Genomic DNA, 27,592 nt, shown 5'->3' on the forward strand with positions numbered 1-27,592 from the left:
TTAAAGTCCTGTTGACCACCCTATTTACCCTTTTCGCTAGAACATTGGTCCCAGAACGGTTCAGGTGGAGACCGTCCCAACGCTACAGATCCCTCCTGTTCCAATACTGATGCCAGTGCCCAACGAAATGGAACCCCTCTTTCCCACACCACTCCTTTAACCACGTGTTTACTTCCCTTATTCTCGCGTCCCTATGCCAATTTGCACGTGGCTCGGGTAGTAATCCGGAGATTATAACCCTTGAGGACCTGTTCTTTAATTTAATTCCTAGTTCCTGATAATCCCCAACCAGGTCCTCTTTCCTAGTCTTACCTATGTTATTTGTCCCGACGCGGACCACAACAACTGGATCCTCCCCCTCCCTCTCCAATATCCTTTCAAGCCGGTCAGAGATGTCCCTCACCCTGGCACCGGGCTGCAACATACCATGTGGGACTCTTGATCCTGCTTATAAAGGAAGCTCTCAATTCCCCTAATTATAGAATCCCCTACAACTACCACTTGTCTTTTTTCTCCCCCCTCTTGAATGGCCTCCTGCACCACGGTGCCGTGGTCAGCTGGCTCTTACTCCCTACAGCCCTCATCCTCATCCACACAGGGAGCAAGTACCTCGTACCTGTTGGACAAGGTCAAGAGCTGAGGTTCCTCTGTTCCTGAACACAGGATCCCTCTACCTGCCTCACTTGCAGTCACACCTTGCTGACCCTGACCACTGACCGGACTTGAGGTACTTAATCTACCTTGTGTGACCGCCTCCTGATACAAAGCGTCCAGGTAACTCTCCCCCTCCCGGGTGTGCCGCAGCGTCCGGAACTCGGACTCCAGCTCATCAATTCTGAGCCGGAGTTCCTCCAGCAACCAACACTTGCTGCAGATGTGGTCACTGCGGCTCGCAATGGGATCTGCCAGCTCCCACATCATACAGCTACAGCACATCACCTGCCCAGCCATCTCTACTTAGATAATTAATTTAATAATTAGCTTTGCAGTGTTTTTTTTTCAAATTTGGTGCAGATTTCCTACCAACCAATCAGGTCACAGCTTTCCTGTAACGTCACTTTTTCAGTTTTGGCTTCAGTCACTCTGTGACCCGAGGTCACTGCTCCGTTGCTCCTCCCTCCGAGTCTGCTCCCTACAGACAAGGCCACGAATCCCTGAGGTAAGCTAGATTTATACTCACCGGTCCGGTGCTCCTCCCTCCGAGTCTGCTCCCTGGAGACAAGGCCGCGAATCCCCAAGGTAAGCTAGATTTATACTCACCGCTCCGGTGCTCCTCCCTCCGTGTCTGCTCCCAGGATTTACTCACCAATCAGCTGCTTTTTCTTTAAAATCCACTTTCAGAAGAGTGTCCCTCGCAGGTCTGGTGCACTCCTGAAGGCACTGCCTCTTCCTCTCTCTTTTTTTTTAGGTTTGAGGAGGAGGGAGGGATGGAAACACTACAGCAAAGTAATGTTTGGGGCTATTCCGTTCTTTGACAGTGGATCCTCCTCGATTCCCTCCTGAGTCGCGGTGGCTGCGATGACTTCTCCCAGAATGCTGCAGTCACTTCTCACCAGCACCCTCTGTTGGATGCCCTTCCTCCTGTTGAGTGCAAGAGTCCTTCTCCTCAATTCCCTCCTGAGTCGTGGTGGCTGCGATGACTTCTCCCAGAATGCTTCAGTCACTTCTCATCAGCGCCCTCTGTTGGATGCCTTTCCTCCTGTTGTGTCCAGGTGACTTTCCCCTCCCTGATATGACAGAATGTCTGCAGCTCAGACTCCAGCTCCTCAACTCAGATCCAAAGTTCCTCGAGCTGCAAACAGTTACTGTGGATGTAGTCTCTCTGGATCACCTTGGTGTCCAGCAGCTCCCACACACTGCAGCATCAACACATCGCCCGTCCTGTCATCACTATTGTATTTAATTTAATTTATTAATTAATTACTCTCGTATCCCTGCCCTTTACACTTGAAAAATCCGCCGCTGTTTACACTTTACTGGTGTAAAAAAATAATTACAACAGCGATTTTATACTTAACTATTTTTAAACTATTTTATTTTTAAGAAAAAAAATGAGGGACCTAAACACAAACTAAAGACTTTTAAGACTAGAATTACTCACCAATCCTAATCACCAATCAGCTGCTTTCCCTGCACTTGCATCATGCTGTGGTTTGTGATGTCACTCTGCCGCTGGTCTCACTGCAGGTAGGCCTCTTGATCTGAGCCCTTTATCCTCTCCCGCTCACCTCTCATTCAAAATATATTATTTTGAGCCTTAAGAATAGAATAACCCTTAATCATTTACCAGATACTCACCAATTAACCAGCTTCTCCTGTAGCAGAGCAAAAATCAATTCCTAGAGGTTGAAAAGTTTAGGCAAAAGCAACCAAACACCTCTTTTCCTTCCTCTGCTTAACTCCCTGAAGCACTAAACTCCGGCACTCCATTGTCAATTGCACTAAGTTGCTACTTATATATGTTCCTAACACAAAAGGCCTACATGAGTCTTGAGGATCCAGTTTCAGCTGGTTCTTAATTAAGCTGCTCTTTCACTGGAACCCTTGAAAAAACCCTGCTTAAGGCTGGCAACTACAGAATCTAAATTGTAAATTTCAGTTTAATGCCAACTACAAACTAAACTAGGTTCGTACAAAATAAAAATTTGGACTTTCTTACCCAACAACACACACGCTCATGCTCTGTCTCTCGCGCCCACTCACGCTCCGTCTCGCACCCGTGCACGCTCTGTCTCACACACACACACACTCATACACTCTGTCTTACACACACAGGACTTAATTTTACGTTCCAGCACTGGCGGGTTTTCAGGTGGAGTGAGAGGAGTGTGAACCTGAAGTAACAGTATTCTCTCCAGGTTCCCGCCTATCCTGGCCACGCAGCAATTTTATGCTGGGGCGGGCAAGGCCTCAGATGGGAAGCTTGCCTTTGCTCCATTTGAGGCCATTAAGTGGCGAATTGGCCACTTAAAGGCCATTTCCTGCTCCGCCTCAATTTTTAGGCCGGTGGAAGGATTGTGTTGGCATGGGGAAAGCCCAAAAATTAACGGACTTAGATCTCAGGCGGGAAGTGGAGTGGGTGCTTCCATCTGAAGCCCCCTTCTGAAGTCAGGTGGACTCTGGACCTCCTTCCCCCCCTTGGCCCCGGCCTCCCCGATTGCCCCCTTGGCACTCATTCAAGCATTCTAGGCCCAGCCATCTTCAGCTGCTTCATCAATGACCTTCCTTCCATCATAAGGTCAGAAGTGGGGATGTTCGCTGATGATTGCACATTGTTCAGCACTATTCGCAAGCCCTCGGATACTGAAGCAGTCCATGTCCAAATGCAGCGAGACCCAGATAATATCCAGGCTTGGGCTGACAAGTGGCAAGTAACATTCGCACCACACAAGTGCCAGGCAATGACTATCTCCATCATGTGAGAATCTAACCATCGCCCCATTACATTCAATGGCATTACCATCACTGAATCCCCTACTATCAACATCCTGGGGTTACCATTGAGCAGAAACTGAACTAGTCATGTAAATACTATAGCTACAAGGGCAGGTCAGAGGCTAGGTATCTTGTGTCGAGTAACTCACCTCCTGACTCCCCAAAGCTTGCCCACAATCTCCAAGGCACGAGTCAGGAATGTGATGGAATATTCTCCCCTTGCCTGGATGAGTGCAGCTCCAACAACACTCAAGAAGCTTGACACCATCCAGGACAAAGCAGCCTGCTTGATTGGCACCCTTTCTACATTCATTCCTTCCACCGCCGACACACAGTGGCAGCAGTGTGTACCATCTACAAAATGCACTGTAGAAACACACCAAGGTTCCTTAGCATCTTCCAAATCCATGACCACTACCATCTAGAAGGACAACAACAACAGATACTTGGGAACACCTCCACCTTGAAGTTCCCCTCCAAACCACTCACCATCCTGACTTGGAAATATATTGCCATTCCTTCACTGTCGCTGGATCAAAATCCTGGAACCCCCTCCCTAACAGCACTGTGCATGTAGCTCTACCACATGGACTGCAACAGTTCAAGAAGGCAGCTCAAGGGCAGTTAGGGATGGGCAATAAATGCTGGCTTAGCCAGCGATACCCACATCCCTTAAATTATTTTTAAAAATTGGCTATGGGGCATGCTCAGTTGGCAGGGATGTGTTCCCCACAGACTCTTCGGATGGCGGGAAGCGAGGCCTCGGCATTCGAAAAATTCAGGCCGCTGTCTCTCTTTCACACACAGGCCTGAATTTTTCAGATAGTGCGGTCTCATTTCCAAAGAGTTGGGTGGGAAACACATCCCCGCTGACTCCCGAGTGCCCCACAGCCATTACACAGTCAAATGAGCGTTAGGTGGCTGCAGGGGTACTTCTGCCTTTCACCTGGGAGGAAGTCCCACCTTAGAGATCCGCCGGCCAATCTGATTGGATGGCAGTTCTCCAGTCCCTGCAGCGACAGGGGCTGCAGTGGACAGAAGAGGAAGTGCATGAGGACACCCGAGGCTAAGTCTGGGCAACAGAGGCCCAGGTAAGTTTAAAGAGTCCAAGGGTGTGGAGGGTAGGGAAGGCCTGGAGGGGCCAAAGAGGGCAATCGGGGTCTCGGAAAAAAGGCCAGTGGGAGGTCGGCGGGATGCCTGGAGGTCACTGGACCTTAAGCGGCTGGTGCCTGACTTTGAAAAGGGGCTTCTGATGGAGGCGCTGCCCCATCCCTCTTTCCGCTTGAGATCGAAGTCCTTGATTTTTGGGCTTCCCACAGGCAAGGTCAATCCACCTGCCAGCTGAAAAATTGAGGCTGGGCAGGAAATGGCTCATAAGTGGCCACTTAAGGGCCTCAATAGGGGCAAGGGCACACTTCCCGTTTGAGGCCTTGCCCACCCCATCGTAAAAGCGCTGTGTGATCGGGGCAGGCAGGAACATGAAGGGAATCCCGTTCCTTCAATTTCACACTCACCGCCACCTGCTCCCAGCCTAAAAATCTGCCGGTGGAGGAACGTAAAATTCAGGCCACAGTGTGTCTCTCTCACACAGTCTCTCTGTCTCATGCGCGCATATGCACACACACACAAACTCTGTCTCAGACACATTCGCTCGGTCTGACACACACACTCCCCGCCACCAGCAGCCACAATCTCTCCCCCTCCCTGCTCGGCAGCCGCTCTCCCCTCCGTCCCCGCTCGGCAGCCGCTCTCCCCTCCGTCCCCGCTCGGCAGCCGCTCTCCCCTCCCTCCCCGCTCGGCAGCCGCTCTCCCCTCCCTCCCCACTCGGCAGCCGCTCTCCCTCCCTCCCCGCTCGGCAGCCGCTCTCCCCTCCGTCCCCGCTCGGCAGCCGCTCTTCCCTCCGTCCCCGCTCGGCAGCCGCTCTCCCCCCTCCCCGCTCGGCAGCCGCTCTCTCTCCCTCCCCGCTCGGCAGCCGCTCTCTCTTCCCCGCTCCCTGAAAACCTCTCCCTCTCCCCCGAGACTCACCTCTGCCGTTGCACCAGTGTCAGGCCTCAGGTTGAAGGAAACTGCTCCTTCAATCAGAGACTACTTCTCTGCCACATTTGCTGCTGATAGGCTCACTAATCACTTTGACTTCACATACTGGGATTTTGACCACCAGGATCCGGCCTGCAGGCCACATGTTAGACAAGCCTGCTGTAATATATATGTTTGTATCTGGGGTTATTGGTCACGTTAAGACATCAATGAGGGTTAGTGGTTTTGTAGTTTAGAGTATTAGTTGTTTAAGTAATGTTTAGTTGAAGTTGATTTTCACAGAATCACAGTGCAGAAGAGGCCCTTCGGCCCATCGAGTCTGCACCGACACGTGAGAAACACCTGACTTACCTACCTTATCCCATTTACCAGCACTTGGCCCATAGCCTTGAATGTTATGATGTGTTACAGTAAAAATCTTAAATCTTGTTCTGGGATTCCTTTAGGTTGGTCACTGGGAATTCAAATCTCTTATCGTTCGCTATGGGGATCGTAACATGTTTAAGAATTCAGAGTTCACCACTATTGAATGCAACAATTTACCATATATAAATTATATTAGGACAAATATTATATACAGATTTGTCTCACTTGCTGAGGAAGTAAGAGCCTTGTTTTATTGTGGCGATAAAAGTCTGATCATTATGCTGCACTTGACTGTTTCAAATGATTATTTTGACAAAAGCATCATCTTGGCTGAAATGAACCTGTTTGAGTGGTAAAGCTACATCATGTCTATAGGTAATGCCTTTGGTTCAATGAACAGGTTTTACTCTTTTGAGCGACCAAATAAACTAAATTTTAAAAAATGAGGGACAAAGTAAGAAGCAACCCCTTGAAGGGTACTGCAAAAGGAAAAACTAATCTTCAAGGAAACTTACAACATCAAATTAAAATGTGATTCGAGGAGTCAATAAAGCACCCTGTCCCTGCGGTGCCCACTGAGCATGGAAGGCCTCGATAGTGCCGGTGGACACTCCATAACCGCAGAAATGAACTGGTTTTATGATTGCAACCATTATTGTTTCTAATATAGCTGAGACGATAAATCATTCTGCAGTATTAGAAGCAATTTTTTGATTACAAGAATCAATAACAGAAACAAACTGTCTTAATTCTAGGCAGCTTAAGTTAAGCTTGTTTTAAAGATAACTTTACTGATAAAATTATAGTAACACAAAATTTATTACAAGACCAATTTATTATCAAGCAAAGACAAAAAGCATTCTCAGTTTTATATGTAAATTTCATATTACTTTTCGATTCAAAGTGAAAACATGCTGTTTTCCCACTAAAGTGATATGGTTCATTATTTTTACATTTTTTGGAACTTGCTTATACATAATTCATGCAAATTGATGCATAAAATCTGAATATGCACATGCAGGAAATACAAACAGAAAAACAAAGAGAGCCAGAAAATGTCAAAAAACGTGATTATTATAATATAGAGTTAGGTCTATTTTAATTTTGACCTTTTTGTTGTTATATAAATTCAATTCATCCAAACACATTATGCATCCTAATGGAGACATTTGGCAATTTGCTATGTATTTGGTTTAGAATGCCAAATATTCATATTGTGGCTCCCAATAATTTTTATTATAGGCAATTTTTTTTAAAAAGGCTCTTCATGTAAAAGAGGTTACGGACCCTTGGTCTATGATAAAGGGTCATAGTCTCAGGATAAGGGTCACACATTTAAAACTGAAATGAACAGTAATTTCTTTACTCAGAAGGTTGGGAACCTATAGAATTCTCTCCCACAAATGATTGTGGATGCTCCGTCATTAGACAGATAACACAGCCAATGGCTTACCATGCCGACTAACTACACGATCCTATAAACTACTGTGACGCTATAACTCAAATTAAGGCATGGATGTGGGAGGCAAATCAGCTGCAACTTTTAAGATCACCTTAAGTCAATTGTTCTGATGAAAAATGGCATAATCCAGCAAACTGATAATCACCATTGACTGCAATGATGGGTTGAGTGATGAGAACAAACTTTATTAACTTAGGAGAACAGCACAAATATTCCTGCAATTTATTGTGCAATATAAATCATGGAGATCTTACTAAGAGTTTTGGAGTCATTTAGCTATTTTGAAAGGAGGGTGAAAATAGTTGAGGAGAGGGAAACATCTACAGAATCACTTTATCTACACTATAACTGTAGTGAAGCTGCAAACTTACTTCATTTTCTTCTAACTTTACAGTTAGTATGAATGGACTCGTAAAATGTGTACAGATTGGAATCAAGAGAATGGACATCACGTGTTCCACTACTAGGGGAAATAAAAGTTTTCTGTTTCCACTCACATAAAAACCCATTGTTTCAGTTTTGCTAATCAGATTCACTTTCCTAGTTTCCAAAAATGTTCATAAAGTTAATGCAGCTTGTGTTAATGTGTTAATGCACCGGGATCTGTATCAGTCTTCAATGTAATTTGGTAAATTTGTTCGATGAAGGAATCCAGACCCCACAATCTCTGTCTGTCAGTCAGAGCATCTGATGACTGGATCAACTGAATGTTGCATGACTGGCCTGGAAAGAAGGACACAAACAATAATATACTCCAATGCCTAAAGCTTAAAGTGCCAGTTTTTCCATAATGTTAAATTGCTCAAAATAAAAATGAGAGAGAAAAATAGCAAATTAATTTTTATGAAAGTGACTGAACTGACATCTAGTTACTATTGAAAGGGAAATTCACAAAATATTTCATTTTACAAAATACCAACAAGGTGTCACAAAAATGGTGACAACATACACATGGTTTTAAGTTAGATGCAATTCTCAAGCATTTGTTAGCTCTATTACATTATGCTTTTAGTAATTTAATTACTTCTCTCTCCTTTCTAATCGAAGTTTATTAACTGAGTATATTGAACCAAGATAGTAGATTAGACAATGGGCTTTCCTGAGGAGTGATTGCACCAGGGCAAAAATGATGAAGTACACTTCACCCTGATTTCCTGCTCTTTCTCTTTTGCATGAGGGAGGTGCTGCATTGTTGAAACTGGATCTCCTGACTGGGTGCTGCCTTCAGCTGTGCAGGAAGTTAAGGGGAAGTTTGGGCCTTAAAAGGTTTGTTGGGGCCTAATCTTAGAAATTGATTTTTAAACTGTGCCAGATAAAGTATGTTTTACCTATTAGCAGATTGACCTCCCACATTTTCATGTAATTGCTGTAAGATAATGTATTGTGATTTGCATACAAATTAGTTTTGCATTTTGGCAAAACTCTTTAAATCAATTCAAACATACTCACCATACAGGTCCTCAATTGCAAGTTTAGGAATAGAAAATGGTGGACCTGTAAAATAATTCAATATACATTTAAATTACTAATTCAAAGTTAGTGACCAAAAATATATATCATTACAAATATAAGTTATTGACCATTACATTGATGGACAATTGTGGTTGGGATGCAAAGGAGCACTGGGGGAACAGTAGTGTAATGGTAGTGTTACTGGACTAGTAATCTGGAGACGTGTTCAAATCCCACCATAGCTGTTAGAATTTAAATGCAATTAAATGATTAATCAGAGTAAAATGTTGTTGTAAAAACCCATCTGATTCACTCGTATCCTTACCTGGTTTGGCCTACGTGTAACTCCAGATTGACTGCCCTCAAAAATGGCCCAGCAAACTACTCAGGTGTATCAAACCACTACAGGGAAAAGAACTAAAAAGAATAAAACCAGATGGGCCACCTGGCATGACAAATGCACACCCTGCTCAGCTGACTCTCCTTCACATCTGGGGACTTATGCCAAAATTGGGAGAGCTGTCACACAGACTAGTAAAGCAACAGTGTAAAATAGTCACACTCACCAAAACATACCTTACAGCCAATGACCCAGGCTTGGAGCCCCATCACCATTTCTGGGTATGTCCTGTCTCACTGGCACCAGAGCTGGCAGCACAGTGGTGTATGGCTGAAGGCAATGGCCTTAGGAGTCTTCAACATTAACTCCAGACCCACAAAATATCATGGCATCAGGTCAAATATGAGTAAGGAAAGCTCTTGCTGATTACCACCTTCCTTCTGCTGAAGAATCAGAACTCCTCCACGTTGAACACCACTTAGAAGAAGCACTGAGGTAATAAATACACAGAATGAAGACCCCACCCAGAGTACAATCTCATCACTAAGAGTGGCTCAGGAGCACCACTACTGGCCGAGTCCTGAAAGACATAGCTGCCAGGTTGGGCCTGTGGCAGGTGATGAGAGAAGCATTGAGACGAAAAAGCCTACTTGACCTCGCCCTCACTTCCAACACAGAATCATCTGTCCATAGTATTGGCAAGAATGATCACCACACAATCTTTGTGGAGATGACGTCCCATCCTGACACTCAGGATATGCTCTATTAGGTTATAAAGTAAGGAAGGAGACTGATGGCAATGGAGTAAATAAAATTATAGAACAAGACCCTAACAAAATGGTTAAACATAAAATGAGAGGATGTCGTGTCCCATGTCATGTCTCATGTCCTTTAGGGAAGGAAATCTGCCATCCTTACCTGGCCTGGCCTACATGTGACCCCAGAGCCACAGCGATGTGGTTGACTCTTAAATGTCCTCTGAAATGGCCTAGCAAGCCATTCAGTTGTATCAAACTGCTAAAAAGTCTAAAAGGAATGAAACTGGATGGACCACCCGGCATCGGCCTAGGTACCGGAAACAACAATGGCAAACTCAGCTCTGTCAACCCTGCGAATTTATCCTTAATAACATCTGGGGACTTGTGCCAAAATTGGGAGAACTGTCTCACAGACTAGTCGAGCAACAGCCTGACATAGTCATACTCACTGAATCAATCCTCACAGACAATGTCTCTGATACCACAATCAACATCCCTGGGTATGTCCGGTGCCACCTGCAGGACAGACCAACCAGAGGTGGTGACACAGTGATATACAATCGGAAAGGAGTTGCCCTGGGAGTCCTCAACATCGACTCTGGACCCCATGCGTAAAAATGAGTTATCAATCTAGTGAAGCTACAACACAGGACTACTTGAGTGCCAAACTGCATAAGCAGCAAGTGATAGACAGAACTAAGCGATTCCACAACCTACAGACCAGACCTAAGCTCTGCAGTTATGCCGCATCCAGTCATGAATGATGGTGGACAATTAAACAACTCACTGGAGGAGGTGGCTCCACAACTATCACCATCCTCAATGAGGGAGTCCAGCACATCAGGCCAAAGGTAAGTCTGAAGCATTTGCAACAATCTTCAGCCAGAAGTGCCAAACGAATGACCCATCTTGGCCTCCTTCGGAGATCCCGAGCATCACAGATGGCAGTCTTTCAGCCAATGCGATTCACTCCACTGGATATCAAGAAATGGCTGAAGGCACTGGATTCTGCAAAGACTATGGGCCCTGACAATATTCTTGCAGTAGTACTGAAGACTTATGCTTCAGAACTTGCTGCAGACATTTACCTAACAATGTGGAAAATTGCCCAGGCATGTCCTGTACACAAAAAGGACAAATCAAATCCGGCTTATTACTGAACCATCAGTCTACTCTCGATCATCAGTAAAGAGATGGAAGGGGTCATCAAATGTGCTATCAAGCAGCACTTGCTTAGCAATAACCTGCTACTGACGCTCAGTTTGGGTTCCGCCAGGACCACTCAGCTTCTGACCTCATTACAGCCTTTGTTCAAACATCGACAAAAGAGCGGAACTCCAGAGGTGACGTGAGAGTGACTGCCCATGACAACAAGGCAGCATTGGACCAAGTGTGGCATCAAGGAGCCCTAGCAAAACTGGAGTCAATGGGAATCAGGGGGAAAACTCTCCGCTGGTTGGAGTCATACCTAGCACAAAGGAAGATGGTTGTGGATGTTGGAGGTCAATCATCTCAGTTCCAGAACGTCACTGCAGGGTAATGTCCTCAGTCCAATCATCTTCAGCTGCTTCTTCAATGACATTCCTTCCATCATAAGTTCAGAATTAGCAATGTTCGCTGATTATTGCACAATGTTCAGCATCATTTGCGACTTCTCAGATACTGAAGCAGTCCATGTCCAAATGCAGCAAGACCTGGACAATATTCAGGCTTAGGCGGACAAGTGGCAAGTAACATTCGTGCCACACAAGTGCCAGGCAATGACCATCCCCAACAAGAGAGAATCTAACCATTGCCCTTGACACTGGCATTACCATCGCTGAACACCCCCCCCACCCCCCCACACCTACCCCCATTATCAACACCGAGGGCTACCGTTGGCCAGAAATGGAACTGGATTAGCCATATAAATACTGTGGCTGCAAGAGCAGGTCAGAGGCTAGGAATCCTGTGATGAGTAACTCACCTCCTGTCCTCCAGCTACAAGGCACAAGTCAGGAGTGTGATGGAATACTCTCCACTTGCCTGGATAAGTGTAGCTTCAACAACACTCAAGAAGCTTGACAACATTCAGGCCAAAGCAGCCTGCTTGATTGGCAGCCCATCCACAAATATTCATTCCCCCCACCACTGATGCACAGTGGCAGCAGTGTGTACCATCTACAAGATGCACTGCAGGAATTCACCAAGGCTCCTTAGACAGCACCTTCCAAACCCACAACGACTGCCATCTAGAAAGACGAGGGCAGCAGACACATGGGAACACCACCTCCTGGAAGTTCCCCTCCAAGCCACTCAACATCCTGACTTGGAAATATATCGCCTTTCCTTCAGTCTCGCTGTGTCAAAATCCTGGAACTCCCTCTCTAACAGCACTGTGGGTGTACCTATACCACATAGACTTCAAGAAGGCAGCTCACTGCTACCTTCTCAAGGGCAATTAGGGATGGGCAATAAATGCTGGCTTAGCCAGCAAAGCCCACATCCCATGAATGAAAAAAAAAGACTTAAAATGGCTGTACAGCAATGCACAGTCTCCATATTAAAACAAAGGAGTTGGAGGCAATCATGTGCTGGGTGAACAAGAATGGTAGGGATTACTGAGACATGGCTATAGCAAAATCAGGACTGGAAATTAAGCGTTGCAGGATATGACATATTTCAAAAATATGGAGAAAAGGAGAGGCGTAGTAGCTATGCTTTTAAGGGATAACAATAGCAGTGGAAAAAAAGTGACGAAGCTGTCAGCGAGACAAAAATAGAATCTATAGGATTACAGATAAAAGATAATAAAGGATCCATCACATTAATAGGTGTAGTCTACAGACTACCCAATAGTGGAAGGGAGGTAAAGGAAGAAATATGCAAACAAATTAAGGAACTGAGTAAAAAAAAAAATTAGCCATGAGGGATTTTATCTATCCTGATATTAATTGGACAAAAGTAGTAAGTAAAATGAATAAGGTAATGGAGTTCATACAATACATAAATGACTCCTTTCTAACCCATTATGTAAAATGCCCAACAAGGGAAGATTCACTACTAGATGTAATAATGGGGAATGACGCAGAGCAGATGAGAGAAGTAAAATTAGGGAACATCTATAGACAATAGTGACCATAACATAATAACTTTAAAACGGTGATCGAGGACAGACAGAAGTATGACAGACCAGGTTAATAGATTGCAGAAATGCTGATGTTTTTGGGGGCTGGGAATAGAACTTGGGAAAATAAAATGGGCAAAAGTATTGGCAAACAATCAATCTTGTTGAATAGCAATGGGAGTCATTTAAAATGGTGTTCAACACAGTGCAAGAGAAATACATTCTGCTAAAAGGAAAGAACAAACTAAACAGTAGTAAGACTCCATGGATTAATAAAAATATAAGGGAACAATTGAGGGATAGGAAGGAGGCATATATTAAGTAGGTAGATGGAAGAGGAGTGCGTGCTGAAAGAGAATATGAAGAGATTAGGAGAAAAATTAAAAAGAACAATTAGGAAGTCAAAGAGGAACTATGAAATAAAATTATCAAGGAACATAAAACAAAACTGAGAAATATTTTACAGGAACATCAATAAAAATGGAAGGCTGTGATATGAATAGGACCATTAAGGGATAGTCAGGGGTAATATCATAGTAATAATAATAGAGAAATGCCAGAAAATATTAAATAATTATTTTGTTTTGATATTTACCAGTGATATAGAATGGGTAGCCACTGAATGATGAGATGAACAATGAGATAAGTGCATTTAAAATAAAAAAAGGGGCTGTATTAAATAAATACACATTTTAATCTTTCTAACTGCATTTTTAGTTAATAACTATTAGTTTAATAACTATTAGTTTTACTTAAAAAACTTAATACTGCTGGAAAAACTATTTGTAATGAATTAACCCTTATCTAATTTAAGACTAAAGTTTGTCTGCTGGGTTATTTTTAAATTGAACTGCTCATAAATTAAAAAGGGGGCTACACACACACAAATTCTTAGCTCATGGACCACTTTAAGGAAACATCTTTTATGTGGACATGACAGCATAGTACTCAATATCTCATTATACAGTAGCATAACTCAAGGGCGCCACTTGTGATCTGAACTGGATATTGTGTCTTTCACACGTGGCCTCAGATGGATTTCTCTGTTCAGCTTTTGGTGAATGAAGACCAGGTGCTGATTGTAAATTTGCTTTATTTCATAGATAACACATAAATGTATCAAGTAACATCCAATACAAATTCCACTCTCTTACCTCAACCTTATTTCAATGGGGAGGGCAATAAACCTCACTAGCATCATCCTTTTGTAGACTGCTGTATTTTATTTTGGCACGTGTTTCTCTCCAATAATCTTAAGTACTGCATTATTAGCTTTCAGTTCTGGTCCAAGAACTAGATGTCAGAGCCTTTCTGTTCAAAGCTTGAACACTCCCCAAACAAGAGTTTTCCTTCTTTTCTGTTAAATCTGACACAAGAAAGCAACCACTGACTCCTTCCAATGCAGGGATTTGCCAGCTGGAAATAGGGATGAGTTGACAGATCCTATCATATGTTTAAAACAGACTGAGTTGTGACATTCCCCCAATATAAGTGGTCTAATCTTTATTGTTAAAGCCTCTAGTTTCTTGAACATGGTATGTAATTATAATTCAAAAACTTTTTTGTAAAATTTAAAAAAGGAGCAAAAATACCAAAATTTGTAGGGGGGTTGGGGGTGAGAATTACTTGCAGGCCAGACTGAATTTTTAACTCTTAGCTCTGGGTCAACAGCTGCATATGTGACAGATTTCCTTCTTTGTAATGTTTTTAAAATGACAATACAGCAGTGTTCATCGTGTTCTTTTCTGGTCGTAACTATGAATTATCAGTTTATGGAGTTCAGATTTCACAATTTGCCATGGTGCATTTTCAACTCAACCCATGGGTTGCTAGCACAGTATCATAAACACTACACTGTAATGCCCATACACTAACTTGTAAATTCACAAGTGTTTGTATCTCACTTGAAAATGTTACCTGTTACTCCCTGCAACCTTTATTCTTGCGGCAGCTGCAACATGCCCTTTGAAAATCCCTTCCTAAATTTCTCCATGTTGCCACCTTCCCTTTGATTTCAAAAGCCATCTCAAAATCTCTTTTTCTTAACTGCTCTAATTTATTGTTTTCTCTGCAAAGCCATTGAGTTGTCTTTGTGTGAGTGTGAGTGTGTGTGTGTGTGTGTGTGTGTGTGTGTGTTTAATGCAACAGAAAGGTCTGCTAGTGCAACCTTTGTTGGCGTTATACAAAACAATACAAATGTCACAATTTGTGACTCAGCAATATAGATAAACTGTTAATTGATTAATGATTTTACAAAGTGATTTTATTCACTTAATTGTTCTAAATGTTGTATAAAATTTGGCAAGAAACTAACTACAACTGCAATTCAGTTTGAATACTAGAGTGCTGTCAAAATGGTCACACAGTTGCTCTGGATAAATCAATCTATTTATGTAATTTACTTCAATAAATTTTTTTCATTTCAGTCCAGCACAACAAAGTTTCAAGGAAGACAACGGTGTTGCACCAAACTTTAGCAATTTTACTCTGGGAATTCTTCAACTCATTCAACATCGTAATTATAAAAGCAAAATACTGCAGATGCTGGAAATCTGAAATAAAACCAGTAAATGGAAAAACTCAGCAGGTCTGACAGCATCTGTGGAGAGTGAAACAGAGTTAACGTTCCGAGTCTGTATGACTCTTCTTCAGAGCTAAAGAGAAGTAGAAATGTGATGAATTTATACTGTGTGAGGGGGGTGGAGCAGGTAAAGCAGGATAGAAGGTTAACGATAGGTGGGGCTAAGGAGAGATTGACGAACATGGACACAAGACAAAGGAAATGTTAATTGTAGTGTGAAGACTAAAGAAGGTGCTGATAGTGGCATAAAGGTAAGAAAGCAGAATGTATTAACAGAACAAGGGTCAAGACTCTGAAAGAACAAGTGACAGATGGCTCTTTTTGTGGTGGGGGGGTGGGGGGGTGCAGTGGCTGGGGAAAAAGGGGACTCGAAACGTTAACTTTGTTTCTCTCTCTCCACAGATGCTGTCAGACCTGCTGAGTTTTTACAACATTTTCTGTTTTTATTTCAGCATCGTAATTACTTTTGCCTGATCAGCAATTTCTTTACAGTTGGCATTTCCATTATTCACAGACAGTGACTTATGTGTTGCTAAAACCTGGTTAAGTACTGAGCATCACAAAAAAATGGGAAAAATAGCATCAATAGCTGCTATTGAAAAAAAAATGAAGAAGTGCTTGCCATTTAACACTCCATTCCACTTTCACTCTGACCTCTCTGTCCTCTGCCTCCTACACCTGTTCCAATGAAGCTCAATTTAAGCTTGAGGACAGCACCTCACCTTTTGACTAGACAATTTATTATCTTCTGAGCTCGACATTCAAGTTCAACAGTCTCAGACCATAACCTTTGCCCTCGCTTTGGTTTTTCGTTGTTCTGGACAACAGAAGTTGGTGAGTATTCTGTTTTTCCATTTATACCACCTCTATGCCCATCTTTTGTTGTTTCTTTATTTGCACCATTACCACTTATTTTTTGCCTAGCATCGTCAACCTCTTTGTTATTTAGTCTCTCCTGCCTCCCACTCTCTAACACCTTCTCTTTCATTCTTTCCCCAGCCCCACTCCCCTGCCTTTGTACTTGCTTAAAACCTATTACATCTCTAACTTTTTTCAGTTCTGACAAAAGGTCATCAACCTGAAATGTTGGGCTGGATTTTTGTGGCGTTGAGGAGACTTCACAGACCTTTAAAAGTAGTGGCAGGGAACTGATTCTGGGATTTCCAGCGCCTCAATTTTCACCAACATGGGATATAAATGCGGGATAGTATGGGTCACGAGCTTATACCCCGCATTCCAGACCTGGCCAGCTCCGTTGCAGGGATAGGCATCTTCTAGGCTTCCACAATTTTTGTGGAGTTGATCCAGCTTTTCAAGGACGCGTAGTTCATGGCCCTCAGAGGTATTGTGAACCACTGTCTGGATAAGGAAACCTTTTGAAAGGTAAATTCAAAAAGTCTTATGCATGCTCCCTTGCAAACATATGCCCCCCACTCACCCCCCATGGCCCCTCATACCCTCTATGACAATCTGTGCCCCTCCACTCAATCCCTGCAAGCTCTCATACCCTCCATGCCAAACTATGCCCCTCCACCCATCCATGATCCCTCACACACTCCATGCCAACCTATGCCCCTCCACCCATCCTCCAGGGCCTCTCATATCCTCCAGGCCAATCTCTGGCACTTCATGCCCATCCACCCAGTATAATCACTGAATCCTATAGTAACAACAGTCTGTGTGAAAAAGTTTTCAAAAACTAGTCATTAATTTCTAAAAATTGCTTTTGCCACAGCCTTATAAAAATATCAATTATCCAGACCCTACAAAGTATCAGTAGCAGACACCGCAAGCACTTGAAACCTCTATCTTGTTTAAGTAAACATTGTGCAGTTGATAGAATAAATCAGAGAGAAAGCCCAGGCATCCATTACTATGTCGAAACAGCTGTGATACAGGGAAAATATTGCTTGATTAATAGCACTTTCTCTCTTTTGTGTTCCATTGATTTTCTTGTAACTGAGACAAAGTCCCAGAGCATTGAGGTGAGCCTTTTAGCAGCCTGCCTCAGCACCCAGCAGCCCTCTTTCCAGGGGCAGCTGGCCTGACTCCAGTTACCTCCTGCTCCCCGCCACCCACCCCCTCCACCCTCAGAATAAAAGCCCACCTTCGCAGATATTTTCTCCTGAAGTAGGCGTACTGAACCAGGAAATTCCCCAACTTTCATTACCCGCCTCGAGGATGAAAATCTAGCCCATTAATTTTGTTTCTTTCTTACAGATGCTGCTTGAACTGCTGAATATTACCAGCATTTTCTGCTTTTATTAAACACTTCTATAAAGATAGTTTAACAAATTGGCTTCAATGAGACAGTGCAAAATGTAAAATGAATACATCCAAATTTTTGCAATTGTTTTATTCAATTCAAAGTTATCAGTAATTTTAAAAGATGGAAATTTATGCACAGAGATGTCATTCTCCTAAATGTTTTATTCTTTTATCAGTTATTTAAGTAGGCTCAACTGTATTACAAAAGATTCATGCTATTGCACACAAATACTTGTAAATGCTTTTCACACTTCAAATGCACCTAGAGCTTGTAAATATGGACCACAAAATCACTTACCAGCATATCTGTCTTGATCATATGTAAAAGTATCCAGAAGGTAGTGACATCCTTTGGCCATAAGTGTAGTCATTAGCTTGACATAACTGCAACAATTATAGAAAAAAAGCAATATTTAATTTAGCAAAGGATTTTATTTCTCATTTAATATGTTTTATAACCTTTCAAATTTTCTTTGCTATTTGATTTTCTAGTTTCTTCCTTTGATTGTCACTTTGTTTAATTTAATCCCACTATTTCAATAACATTAGGTTTGATTTTGCTGGGCTGGCTTAGTTAGTCATGCTTGGACAGGAAAGGGAATATTAGCCATCTTTGGGAGAGAAGGGCACTTTTCCATATCAGTACAAGTGCAAAATGCAACAAGTGGAATCATATTTCTTACTAATTACAGTGAAATGCTTAACAGTCGTGTTTTATACGTAGCCATACTTTGCCTCATGAAGCTCAAAAGATACAATTGCAGATTTAAATTATATTACACATGATAAACTATAGATTATTTTAAAAAGGTAAACATATACAGCTGAAAAGTCTTCCACTAAAGACAGAGAAAAGTAATCATTTATAAAACAAGCTGCATTTTCATCTTCAAATACGCCATGTACTTTCATGAAAAACACTTTAAACATATAACAATGTTACTAAAAATGAGAATCTTGTAAAATAAAACATGCATCACCATGGAATAGGTAGGCTGTAGATTTGATAATCCAATACATTCAATTTCTAATCTGGAGATATATCAAATGGAAGCCAGTTGTTTACTTTCAGGGTAAAAGGGAAACTGGATGGATTCAGTGAACTCATGTTTTTCTGCACGTGCTGAATGCTTTTTTTTAAAAAGTGAAATGCTTAAGTAAATTGCTGATAAATGAGGGAGATGAACGGAGTTTAAACTTAGGGTTTCACTTAGATGTGGGAGACCCAACTTGCTTTAACTCTGGGTTTCCCCAATAACTTTGCTATTAATCACACTTAGAATTAAATTCTGTCTCTCAAAAATCATAAAACAAGTTTACTTCTTGTCACCTTTTAGGTGAAATGCAGAACAGCAGCTTTGTAAAGTTAATAAATAAATAAAAAACAGCAGATAACAGATTACTCACTGCTTTCTATCAGGTGGGTTGATAGCTACCAGAGAACCTCTGTCCCAGATCCCATCAAACTTCCCAGCAATTGCACTACCGATCAGAAAGAAAAATACACAAAAGTTTGTAAAATATTAAAAATACATTTTTGGATTAGAAAAGTCACAGGTAGGATGTGACACCATGCACAAAATAAAACAGCATGCATATGCAAAAATAACTGCAGGTGCTAGAAATTGTAACAAACAGAAAATGCTGGATATACTCAGCAGGTCAGCCACTATCTGTGGGAAGAACAAATAAGTTTGTATTTTAAGCATACAGACAAGTTATCAGAATAGTGACATTATTATTACATATAAACAGCTTTTTAAATACTGTTCATTTGTAATAACTTGGCAGTTCTGACAAAAGCATATTCAAAACTTGAGTTGTTTGTTTTCTCCACAGATGCTGCTTGTTAATTGTTTCAGATTTTCAGCATCTGCAATATTTTGCTTTACATTCAAGTGGAAGTTTGATGGAATGAGAATTGTACATGAGTCTAAAAAGGACATACATGAAATCTGGGTAAATTCAGTCCCGAGCTTTACAGATTCAGAGCACAAATCTGCTCCAAATGGCAATTTTAGAGACGCCACAGGGTACTAAGAAGAGAACAGGAAAAATATACACTGATACACTAGGCGGTGTTCTGGGCTGAGGTGAAGGTACAGAATATTAGAAAATTATTATACCAGACATGGAGGTGTTTGGTCCATCGTGAAATGCAAAGTATACCATTTCCCCACAATGACATTGATCATCTCAATGAATGCCAATTTAACATTAAATATCTGAATTATGCATTTCTAAGAAGAGAGAATTGGAGGTATTCTTTAAGGATTAGGATTGAGATACATTACTGGGGTTGAATACAGAATAGCTAACCCATTTATCTGATCTAGATATGTTGGATATTGATAATAACTTGTCCAATATTAATACCAGTGTAAGTTTAAACACTGATTTTAGAATATATGGAATATTTCTTTTAGAATTGCTGGAATATTTCTTCCTTCAGGGAGAATAATACGCTTGGAAAGTCCTTAATTGTTCATTTTTAGTCAATGGACTGTTCATAGCAAGTTTGGTCTGGTTATGTATCGTAACTAAAATATATGATGTGAATTTCTGAATTTCAGCTCTTTTATGTCTAACCATGGCTTAGCACTGGGCAAATATATTTGCTGGTAACACAAGCTACTTCAGTTGTGCTTAATTCATTGAATCCTGCAAACTGCTATATCCCACATTTTATGTCCCAGTTATATTATAGCAAATTGGGATTACTCCCATCTGCTACAATAAAATAAACCAGAATCAACAACCTTTGAAATGCTTCAGATACAACAAAATCTAGCACAAAACATTGGATCAACTGGAGATGCAAAAGAAGTAGATTTTCATTTTTATAATTAGTCAGAAACAGGAAATGGTGCATTGACGACCCATTTTTCACCTCGCCTGATTTTTGTTTCCATTGTCTAAAATGGCCAGTGGATTTGTTACCATCTGTTTTCCACTTGATAAATGTAAATATCTCCCCTAAACCTCAGCTAGTATAAATGAACAAATAGACTTCATTATTGAATTATAAGCTGCAACTATGATTTCCCTAATTTACCAAATGGATGTTCTCCCACTGCTTGAAGTGTAAGCAAGAGTTCACAAAGAAACTATTTCTTAATGGAAATACCGTAGTACTCTAATCGTATTTTAAAATAATCAATTCAGAGGTCCTCACCTTGAGAAATCAAACACATTACAGTTAAATAAAGAAATCCTTCCATCACAACTCTGGAATAAAAATAGAGAAATTAGTTAGTTTCTGAAGCAGATTACTTTAAAAAATTTATTCTCTCCTTTCCATGTCCATCACAGTCCCAATACAGTGGGCAGGATTTTACCGTCAGCGAGTGGGGGCGGGGCCCGCTCGCCGATGCATAAAATGATGCGTGGTGACATCAGGCGGAACTACTGATGTCATCGCGCCCCATTTAAATTTTCAGGAAGGTGGGGCGCAGCAAAATCAGTTGTGCGCCCGCCGACCTGTCAATGGCCAATTGAGGCCATTGACAGATCAATTAAAGTAATTAGTGGACCTGCCCGTCCAACCTTAAGGTTGGCGGGCAGGCCAGGAGTCCCGGTGGGAAGTAGGAAAAACATGGATTCTCATCAGGCGGGATGAGGTTTCATGTAGGGTTTTAAAAATTTTAATAAAGTTTTTTTGGAAATTATGAACATGTCCCAACTCACGTGATATTGTCACATGAGGGGACATGTAAGGGAATTTTTTTTTTCTATTTTTAATACTTTTGAAAGTAGAGGTGATCTCCCTGAGCCAGCACTTAGCCTCAGGGAGATGAGTGCGCTCTTTCGTAAAATGGCGCCACACCTCCGATCGGAAGCGCACCTGTACACACCCGCCCATCAACATCCCCCCCCGACGGGGGGATAATTCTGCCCAGTATTTCTCTTTTCGCCAAGAGAGGAATTTCCCTTGCACTCAATTTCCTCCACACAAGCACAAATGGAATATCTCAATTGTCTAAAAGAATGAACGAGATACAGGTCTGGGCTAGATGTCAGTTGTTCATTTCTCGTCACATCCCTCCCCTTCCCACTACCAAAGTAACAAATTCTTACAATTGTAAGTTGTTTAAAATTATTGACCTATTCGAAAATTGGCAAAAATGGTCCACAAGCAGCATGTTTTCACTGTACAGTAACAGATTATGCAATTCACATTTCCTATTTTTAGTTTTATCATCTTATTGAACATACATTTTATCAAAAATCTGTTAACTCATCCTTTTGCATCTATCATACACATTGAGGTGTGAGAAAAACATGCTTTGTAGGCAATTAAACCGTGTATTTGAATTCTGAGGCTTTAACACATGTCTGTATAACCTCGAGTACGATAGCTTAAACTCTAAGGCAAGTGAACCTTTGTAACATTTGCTTGTAACTGTGTGGAACTGTACTGAACTAGTGAAAATCAGTACCTAATTGATAAGGTCTCTAGATGTGTGAGAATTGTCTTCCTTAGGAATATTATAGATTAGGAACAAACATCAGATGGCAGGGACCAATTAAAGATCAATTATGTACTCTGGTAACTGGTCAATTGGTTCAAATGGTTTGTTAAGGAGGGGACTAGCTAACTGTTTAGGGTATAAGAAAGGAGATCAAAATCGTGTTTGTTATAGTGGAGAGAAGAAAAATCCAAAGGGAAAGGATTCAAGAGCCTGGGATCAGAGAACTACAGAAGTCTGAGCTGATTACAGAACTTTGAAGAAACTACACAAATCTGAGAAGCCTACAAGATAAATCCAATCTGGGACTTTGTGTGTTCTGTTTTCCATAGATGAAAAGGGTAGTGTAATCTGTTAAACTTCGTTAATTACTGCCTAGTTTAAGCCATTAATAAATCTTACTTAATAAATATTTCCACTTTGCTACAATTTGATGGTCTTGCTATGAATTTATTTATTCCACCCAAATTCCTTATAGATGGGCAGGAAAGTGTAAGGATGGTAGGGGAGCCAATTGTGTGTCAATTTTCAATTCTAAAAGTTCCAATATTACTACGACTGTGCAGTCCTCAACAAGGAAGTACCAAGCAAATCTGATGGTACATCTTAACTATAAGCACAATGAATTTTAAAAAATCACAGAATTTTAGCTGCACAGGAGGCCATTCGGCCCACCTTCTCTGCAATGAGCTCTCCAAATGAGCATTATGGCCTAGTGCCATTGCCTTGCATTTTTCCCATACTCCTGCACATTGTTTCCATTCAAATAATCATCTAGTGCCCTCCTGAATGCCTCAATTGAACCTGCCTCCACCACGATTCCAAGCATGGCATTCCAGACCCAGGCCACTCGTGTGGAAAAATATTTTCTCACATCACATTTGCTTCTTTTGCAAATCACTTTCAATCTGTTCCTTCTCATTCTTGATCTTTTTATGAGTGGGAACAAGAATGTTCCCACTTCTCCTTATCTATTCTGCCCAGTCCCCTCATGATTTTGAACATCACTATCAAATCTCCTCTTAGCCTTCTTCTCTCCAAGGAGAACAGCCCCAACCTCTCCAATCCAACTTTGTAACTGAAGTTTCTCATCCCTGGAACGATTCTTGTAAATCTCTTCTGCACTCTCTCCAATGTGTTCACATTCGTCCTATAATGCGGCACCTAGAACTGTACACAATCTCCAGCTGAGGTCTAACGAGTATCTTATATAAATTCAGCATAACCTCATTGCTCTTGTACACTATGCCCCGATTAATAAAACCCAGGGTATTATATGCTTTATTAACTGCTCTCTCCACCTGTTCTGCCAACTTCAGTGATCTATGAACAAATACACCCAGGTCTTTCTACTCCTGCACCCCCATTCAAAAATCCACCCCTTATTTCATATTGTCTGTCCATGTTCTTCCAACCAACATGCATCACCTCACACTTCTCTGCATTGAATGTCATCTGCCACCTATCTGCTCAGTCCACCAACTTGTCTATGTCCTCTTGAAGTTCTACACTGTCCTCGCAGTTTATAACACTCCTGAGCTTCGTATCATCCGCAAACTTTGAAATTGTTCCCTGAACACCAAGACCATGATCATTAATATATATCAGGAAAAGCAAGGATCCCAATACCGACCCCTGGGGAATTCTACTACAGACTTTCCTCCAGCCTGAAAAATATCCATTGACCATTACTCTCTGCTTCCTATTTTTCAGCCAATTTCATATCCACGTTGCTACTATCTCTTTTATTCCATGAGCAATAACTTTTCTCACAAGTCTGTTGAGTGACACTGTATCAAACGCCTTTTGAAAGTCCATGTACACCACATCAACAGCATTACCCTCATTGACCTTTTCTGTTACCTCTTCAAAACACTCCAGCAAGTTAGACATGATTTCCCTTTTAGAAAATCCATGCAGGGTCTTCCCTATCAACCCATATTTTTCCATGTGACTACTAATTTTATCCGGAATAATTGTTTCTAGAACCTTGTCCACCACTGAAGTTAAACTGACTGGTCTGTAATTGCTGGGCTCATCCTTACAACCTTTTTTGAATAAGGGCGTAATGTTTGCAATTCTCCAGTCTTCTGGCCCCTCCCTTGAGTCGAGGGAAGACGGAAAAATTATGGACAATTTCTACTCTCACTTCCTTCAATATCCTTGGATGCACCTCATCCAGTCCCGATGTCTTGTCAACTTTAAGTACCGACGGTCTATTCAATACTTCCTCCTTATCAATTTTGAACTCTTCTAGTGACTTTGGAGGATTCCAACTTACTTATCTCAATAGTTATCCAGGAAATGTTAGAAAAATTAAAACCATTTTTAATTCCTGGGTAACAATACAACTGACCCATGTCTTCCTGCTGAACCCCTGGACTATACCCCCCACCACCCCCAATCTTCCAACTCATCCCCGAACATCTGGCTACCACCCTCACGACCCGACGACCGCCCCCCCCACAGCCCGACTAACTCCCCCGACCACCCCTGAACCCCAACTATCCCCAATGACCTGATTACCCTGATTCCCAAACTACCCTCCCCATACCACCCGACTACCCCGTCGACCTGAGTACCCGACTACCCCTCCGAGCCCCTGGCCACCAACTACCCACCCGAACCACCCCATATCCCCTCACCTATCTACCACCTATACGCTCAACCACCCACCTACCATTCTATCCCTCACCCACCCACCGGCCACCATATTCCCTTACCCACTCACTTGCCACTGTACTCCCTCACCCATCCACCTGCCACCCAGCCCTTCACCAACCCACTTGTCATCCTACCCTCACCCACTTAACTGTTGCCCAACTCCCTCACCCACCCACCTGCCACCCTACCCCTCGCACACTTACCTCACTTACACACTTACCTTCTCTCTGTAGCTTCTCAAAGTGGGTTTGGGACCTTTAAACTCCCGACTTACTAGAATACAGCAGGTAGTGCCGTAAAAGGGGGGCATGGTTTCTACTATGATTCTCTCCACTGCTACCTGTGAGGATTGCTGCACTGTGTGCATTTGGAAGCACCCTCCATTGGAAGATAGGCCCAAAAATTCATAGGAAGTTAAGTAGGTAACTTTTTGTTTGATCTGGGTTGGAAGTAGGGATTCTGACCCAGATTAGAAGTTCTGGGCCATTACGTTAGTCATGAAATCCTAAAAGCTAAAGCCAAATAAATCAAAACATTTGCAAGTCAAATTGAAGTGGAGAAATTAGAACATTAGCACATGTACAATATAAATCTGTTGCTCCAGCTACAGGTTTTGCTGAGATAAAAACAAAATACCGCGGTTACTGGAAATCTGAAATAAAAACAGAAAATGCTGGAAAAACTCAGCAGGCCTGACAGCATCCGTGGAGAGAGAAACAGAGTTAACATTTTGAGTCCGTACGACTCTTCTTCAGAGCTAAAGAGAAGTAGAAATGTGATGGGGGTGGGGCAGGTGAAGCTGGATAGAAGGTCAGCGATAGGTGGGGGTTAAGGAGAGATTGACAAAGATGTCATGGGCACAAGAAACGTTGTCACGAGAAAAACTAATTGCAGGTGCATTGTCAAGAGTTTGAAGCTTAAAGGGAGAATTGGACATTTAAAACCTGGACACTGGACTGGAGTGATTTCTGTTGATACCAAGGATTTGTATATATATATTATGTTAATGCATGCATCTGGTAATGTAGAAGTGTAATAAGTAAAGGAGGTAATGTAAGATGGGTTAAGAAAATGATGCTGTCTTTTTAAATTATAATGGTTAATTTTTTAGTAAGGAGCGGGGTGTCAGGAGTATATAATAATTTTCATAATGTTATTGGAATTTATTGCAAAAGTAGGAATAGTGTGCATGTGTGTGCCACTTAATTGAATTAAAGACAGCTGGTCTGAAGGCTTTGATGTATCAGAAGAGAAGCTAGGTTTGAAATGTTAAATAGGTAAACATGGCTGAAGTTTAAGAATGTGAGGTGTAAAGGAAATTTGCATTTTTAGATAAACCAGAGTAATTTGAATTTCAAAAGAGGTGGTGAAATGTTACACTTAACCAGAGGAAACCAAACAGTGCGTTTTTTTCCCCAAAGCTTACTGATAAAATTGGTGCTATGAAAGATTTTTATTATTAGAAAAGCAGAATTGAAAAGACACATTGGGGACAATGGGATTTACATTTAAAAAGGGAGAAACCTGTATAAAGGAGATGAGGTTTTGTGTATGAAGGAGGCATTCTAAGATCTAACAAGTATGAAAAGCCTCCAGCCGCTGTGCCCAAATTGCTGTCTGCAAGAACTGAAGTTAAGAAAACTTACTTTGAACATCCCTGTCCAAGGTATTGTGTGTTGCTTTGCCTGGGACTGTTAAAATCTATTTTGTTTTTACTGTTGCCTTAAGTAAACAGATGTAACTGTGAGTTAGATTAATTAGGAGAGCTAGGAGTTATCACAGTAGTAATTTGTAGATGCACGTATGTGCTTAAAATTATTTCTTTTATTAATAAATGTTTAATTTAGTTTTGTAAAAACCCTCTAAGACTCAGTGGACTTATTACTGAATTCGAGGCATGCATCTTGAAATAAATATACAAATTACAAAACAGTTGTGGCAGTTGTTTCAAGTTTCCCTTTGGGATTTGAGCAGCTTAACATTTACCATCTGCTGTGCTGTAACACAGTAAAAGCCTTAAAACATGAAATCTTTGCATCGGTCCTTGGAAAATTCATATCTGTTTTTAAAAGTTATTGGCCTCTATGGGGATTGTAACACATTACATCTGCAAAAGCTGATCTGGTACAATAAATATTCCTTTATAGAATCCCTAATGTAATGATTAGTTTCTACTTGCTTTGTACAATCACTATGCAAATTAAGTGTTGAAAATAAAGGTTGACTTCGTGGAGATTAAGCTCTGGAGTGTTTCACTGAATGTCTTGAACTAAACTAGAAGTAAGTGTAAAGGCTAACATTCTGTGTCAGAAAGCTTACCAAGGGGTACAATTAGATAAAAGGTAAAATGTAAAAGATTTAGTAGTGATCAGGGCAGAAATATACGGCTTAGTCAAATGTAATCTGCATCCTAATAGTTACTTTTATTGTCATTTTAGTCAAGGTGTAACAATTTTTTGAAGCAGAACTTCACATAAGTACCACATGTATTAGCTATCACTAGTGTAATCACAAACTTAGTAATCTTGCTCATTGGTAAATTTTCTGACAGAATGTCAGTTTTTTTCCTTACTCTAGTTCAGTTTGAGACATTCACTGAAACACTCCAGAATTTAGTCTCCAAGGTCAGGCTTTACTTAATTTGTATAATGAAC

General features: G+C 41.5%; 1 protein-coding gene across 3 annotated transcripts in view; it reads right to left on the reverse strand.

Moving 5' to 3' along the window:
- Positions 1–6,638: 6,638 nt before the first annotated feature.
- The window catches only part of LOC144679035 (putative thiopurine S-methyltransferase), a 41,430-nt gene continuing 20,476 nt past the window's right edge, over positions 6,639–27,592 (reverse strand). For all 3 annotated transcript variants that reach the window (XM_078539287.1, XM_078539288.1, XM_078539286.1), the window contains 5 exons: positions 20,981–21,033; positions 19,213–19,287; positions 18,104–18,189; positions 8,750–8,794; positions 6,639–8,023 (listed from right to left, as the gene is read on the reverse strand). In XM_078539287.1, coding sequence (XP_078395413.1) covers positions 7,881–8,023; positions 8,750–8,794; positions 18,104–18,189; positions 19,213–19,287; positions 20,981–21,033 — 402 coding nt within the window. In that variant the 3' untranslated portion in view covers positions 6,639–7,880. The remainder of the gene's footprint in view (positions 8,024–8,749; positions 8,795–18,103; positions 18,190–19,212; positions 19,288–20,980; positions 21,034–27,592) is intronic.

The sequence above is a fragment of the Cetorhinus maximus genome, chromosome 3 (genome assembly GCF_964194155.1).
Source record: "Cetorhinus maximus chromosome 3, sCetMax3.hap1.1, whole genome shotgun sequence".
NCBI classification, from domain to species: domain Eukaryota; kingdom Metazoa; phylum Chordata; class Chondrichthyes; order Lamniformes; family Cetorhinidae; genus Cetorhinus; species Cetorhinus maximus.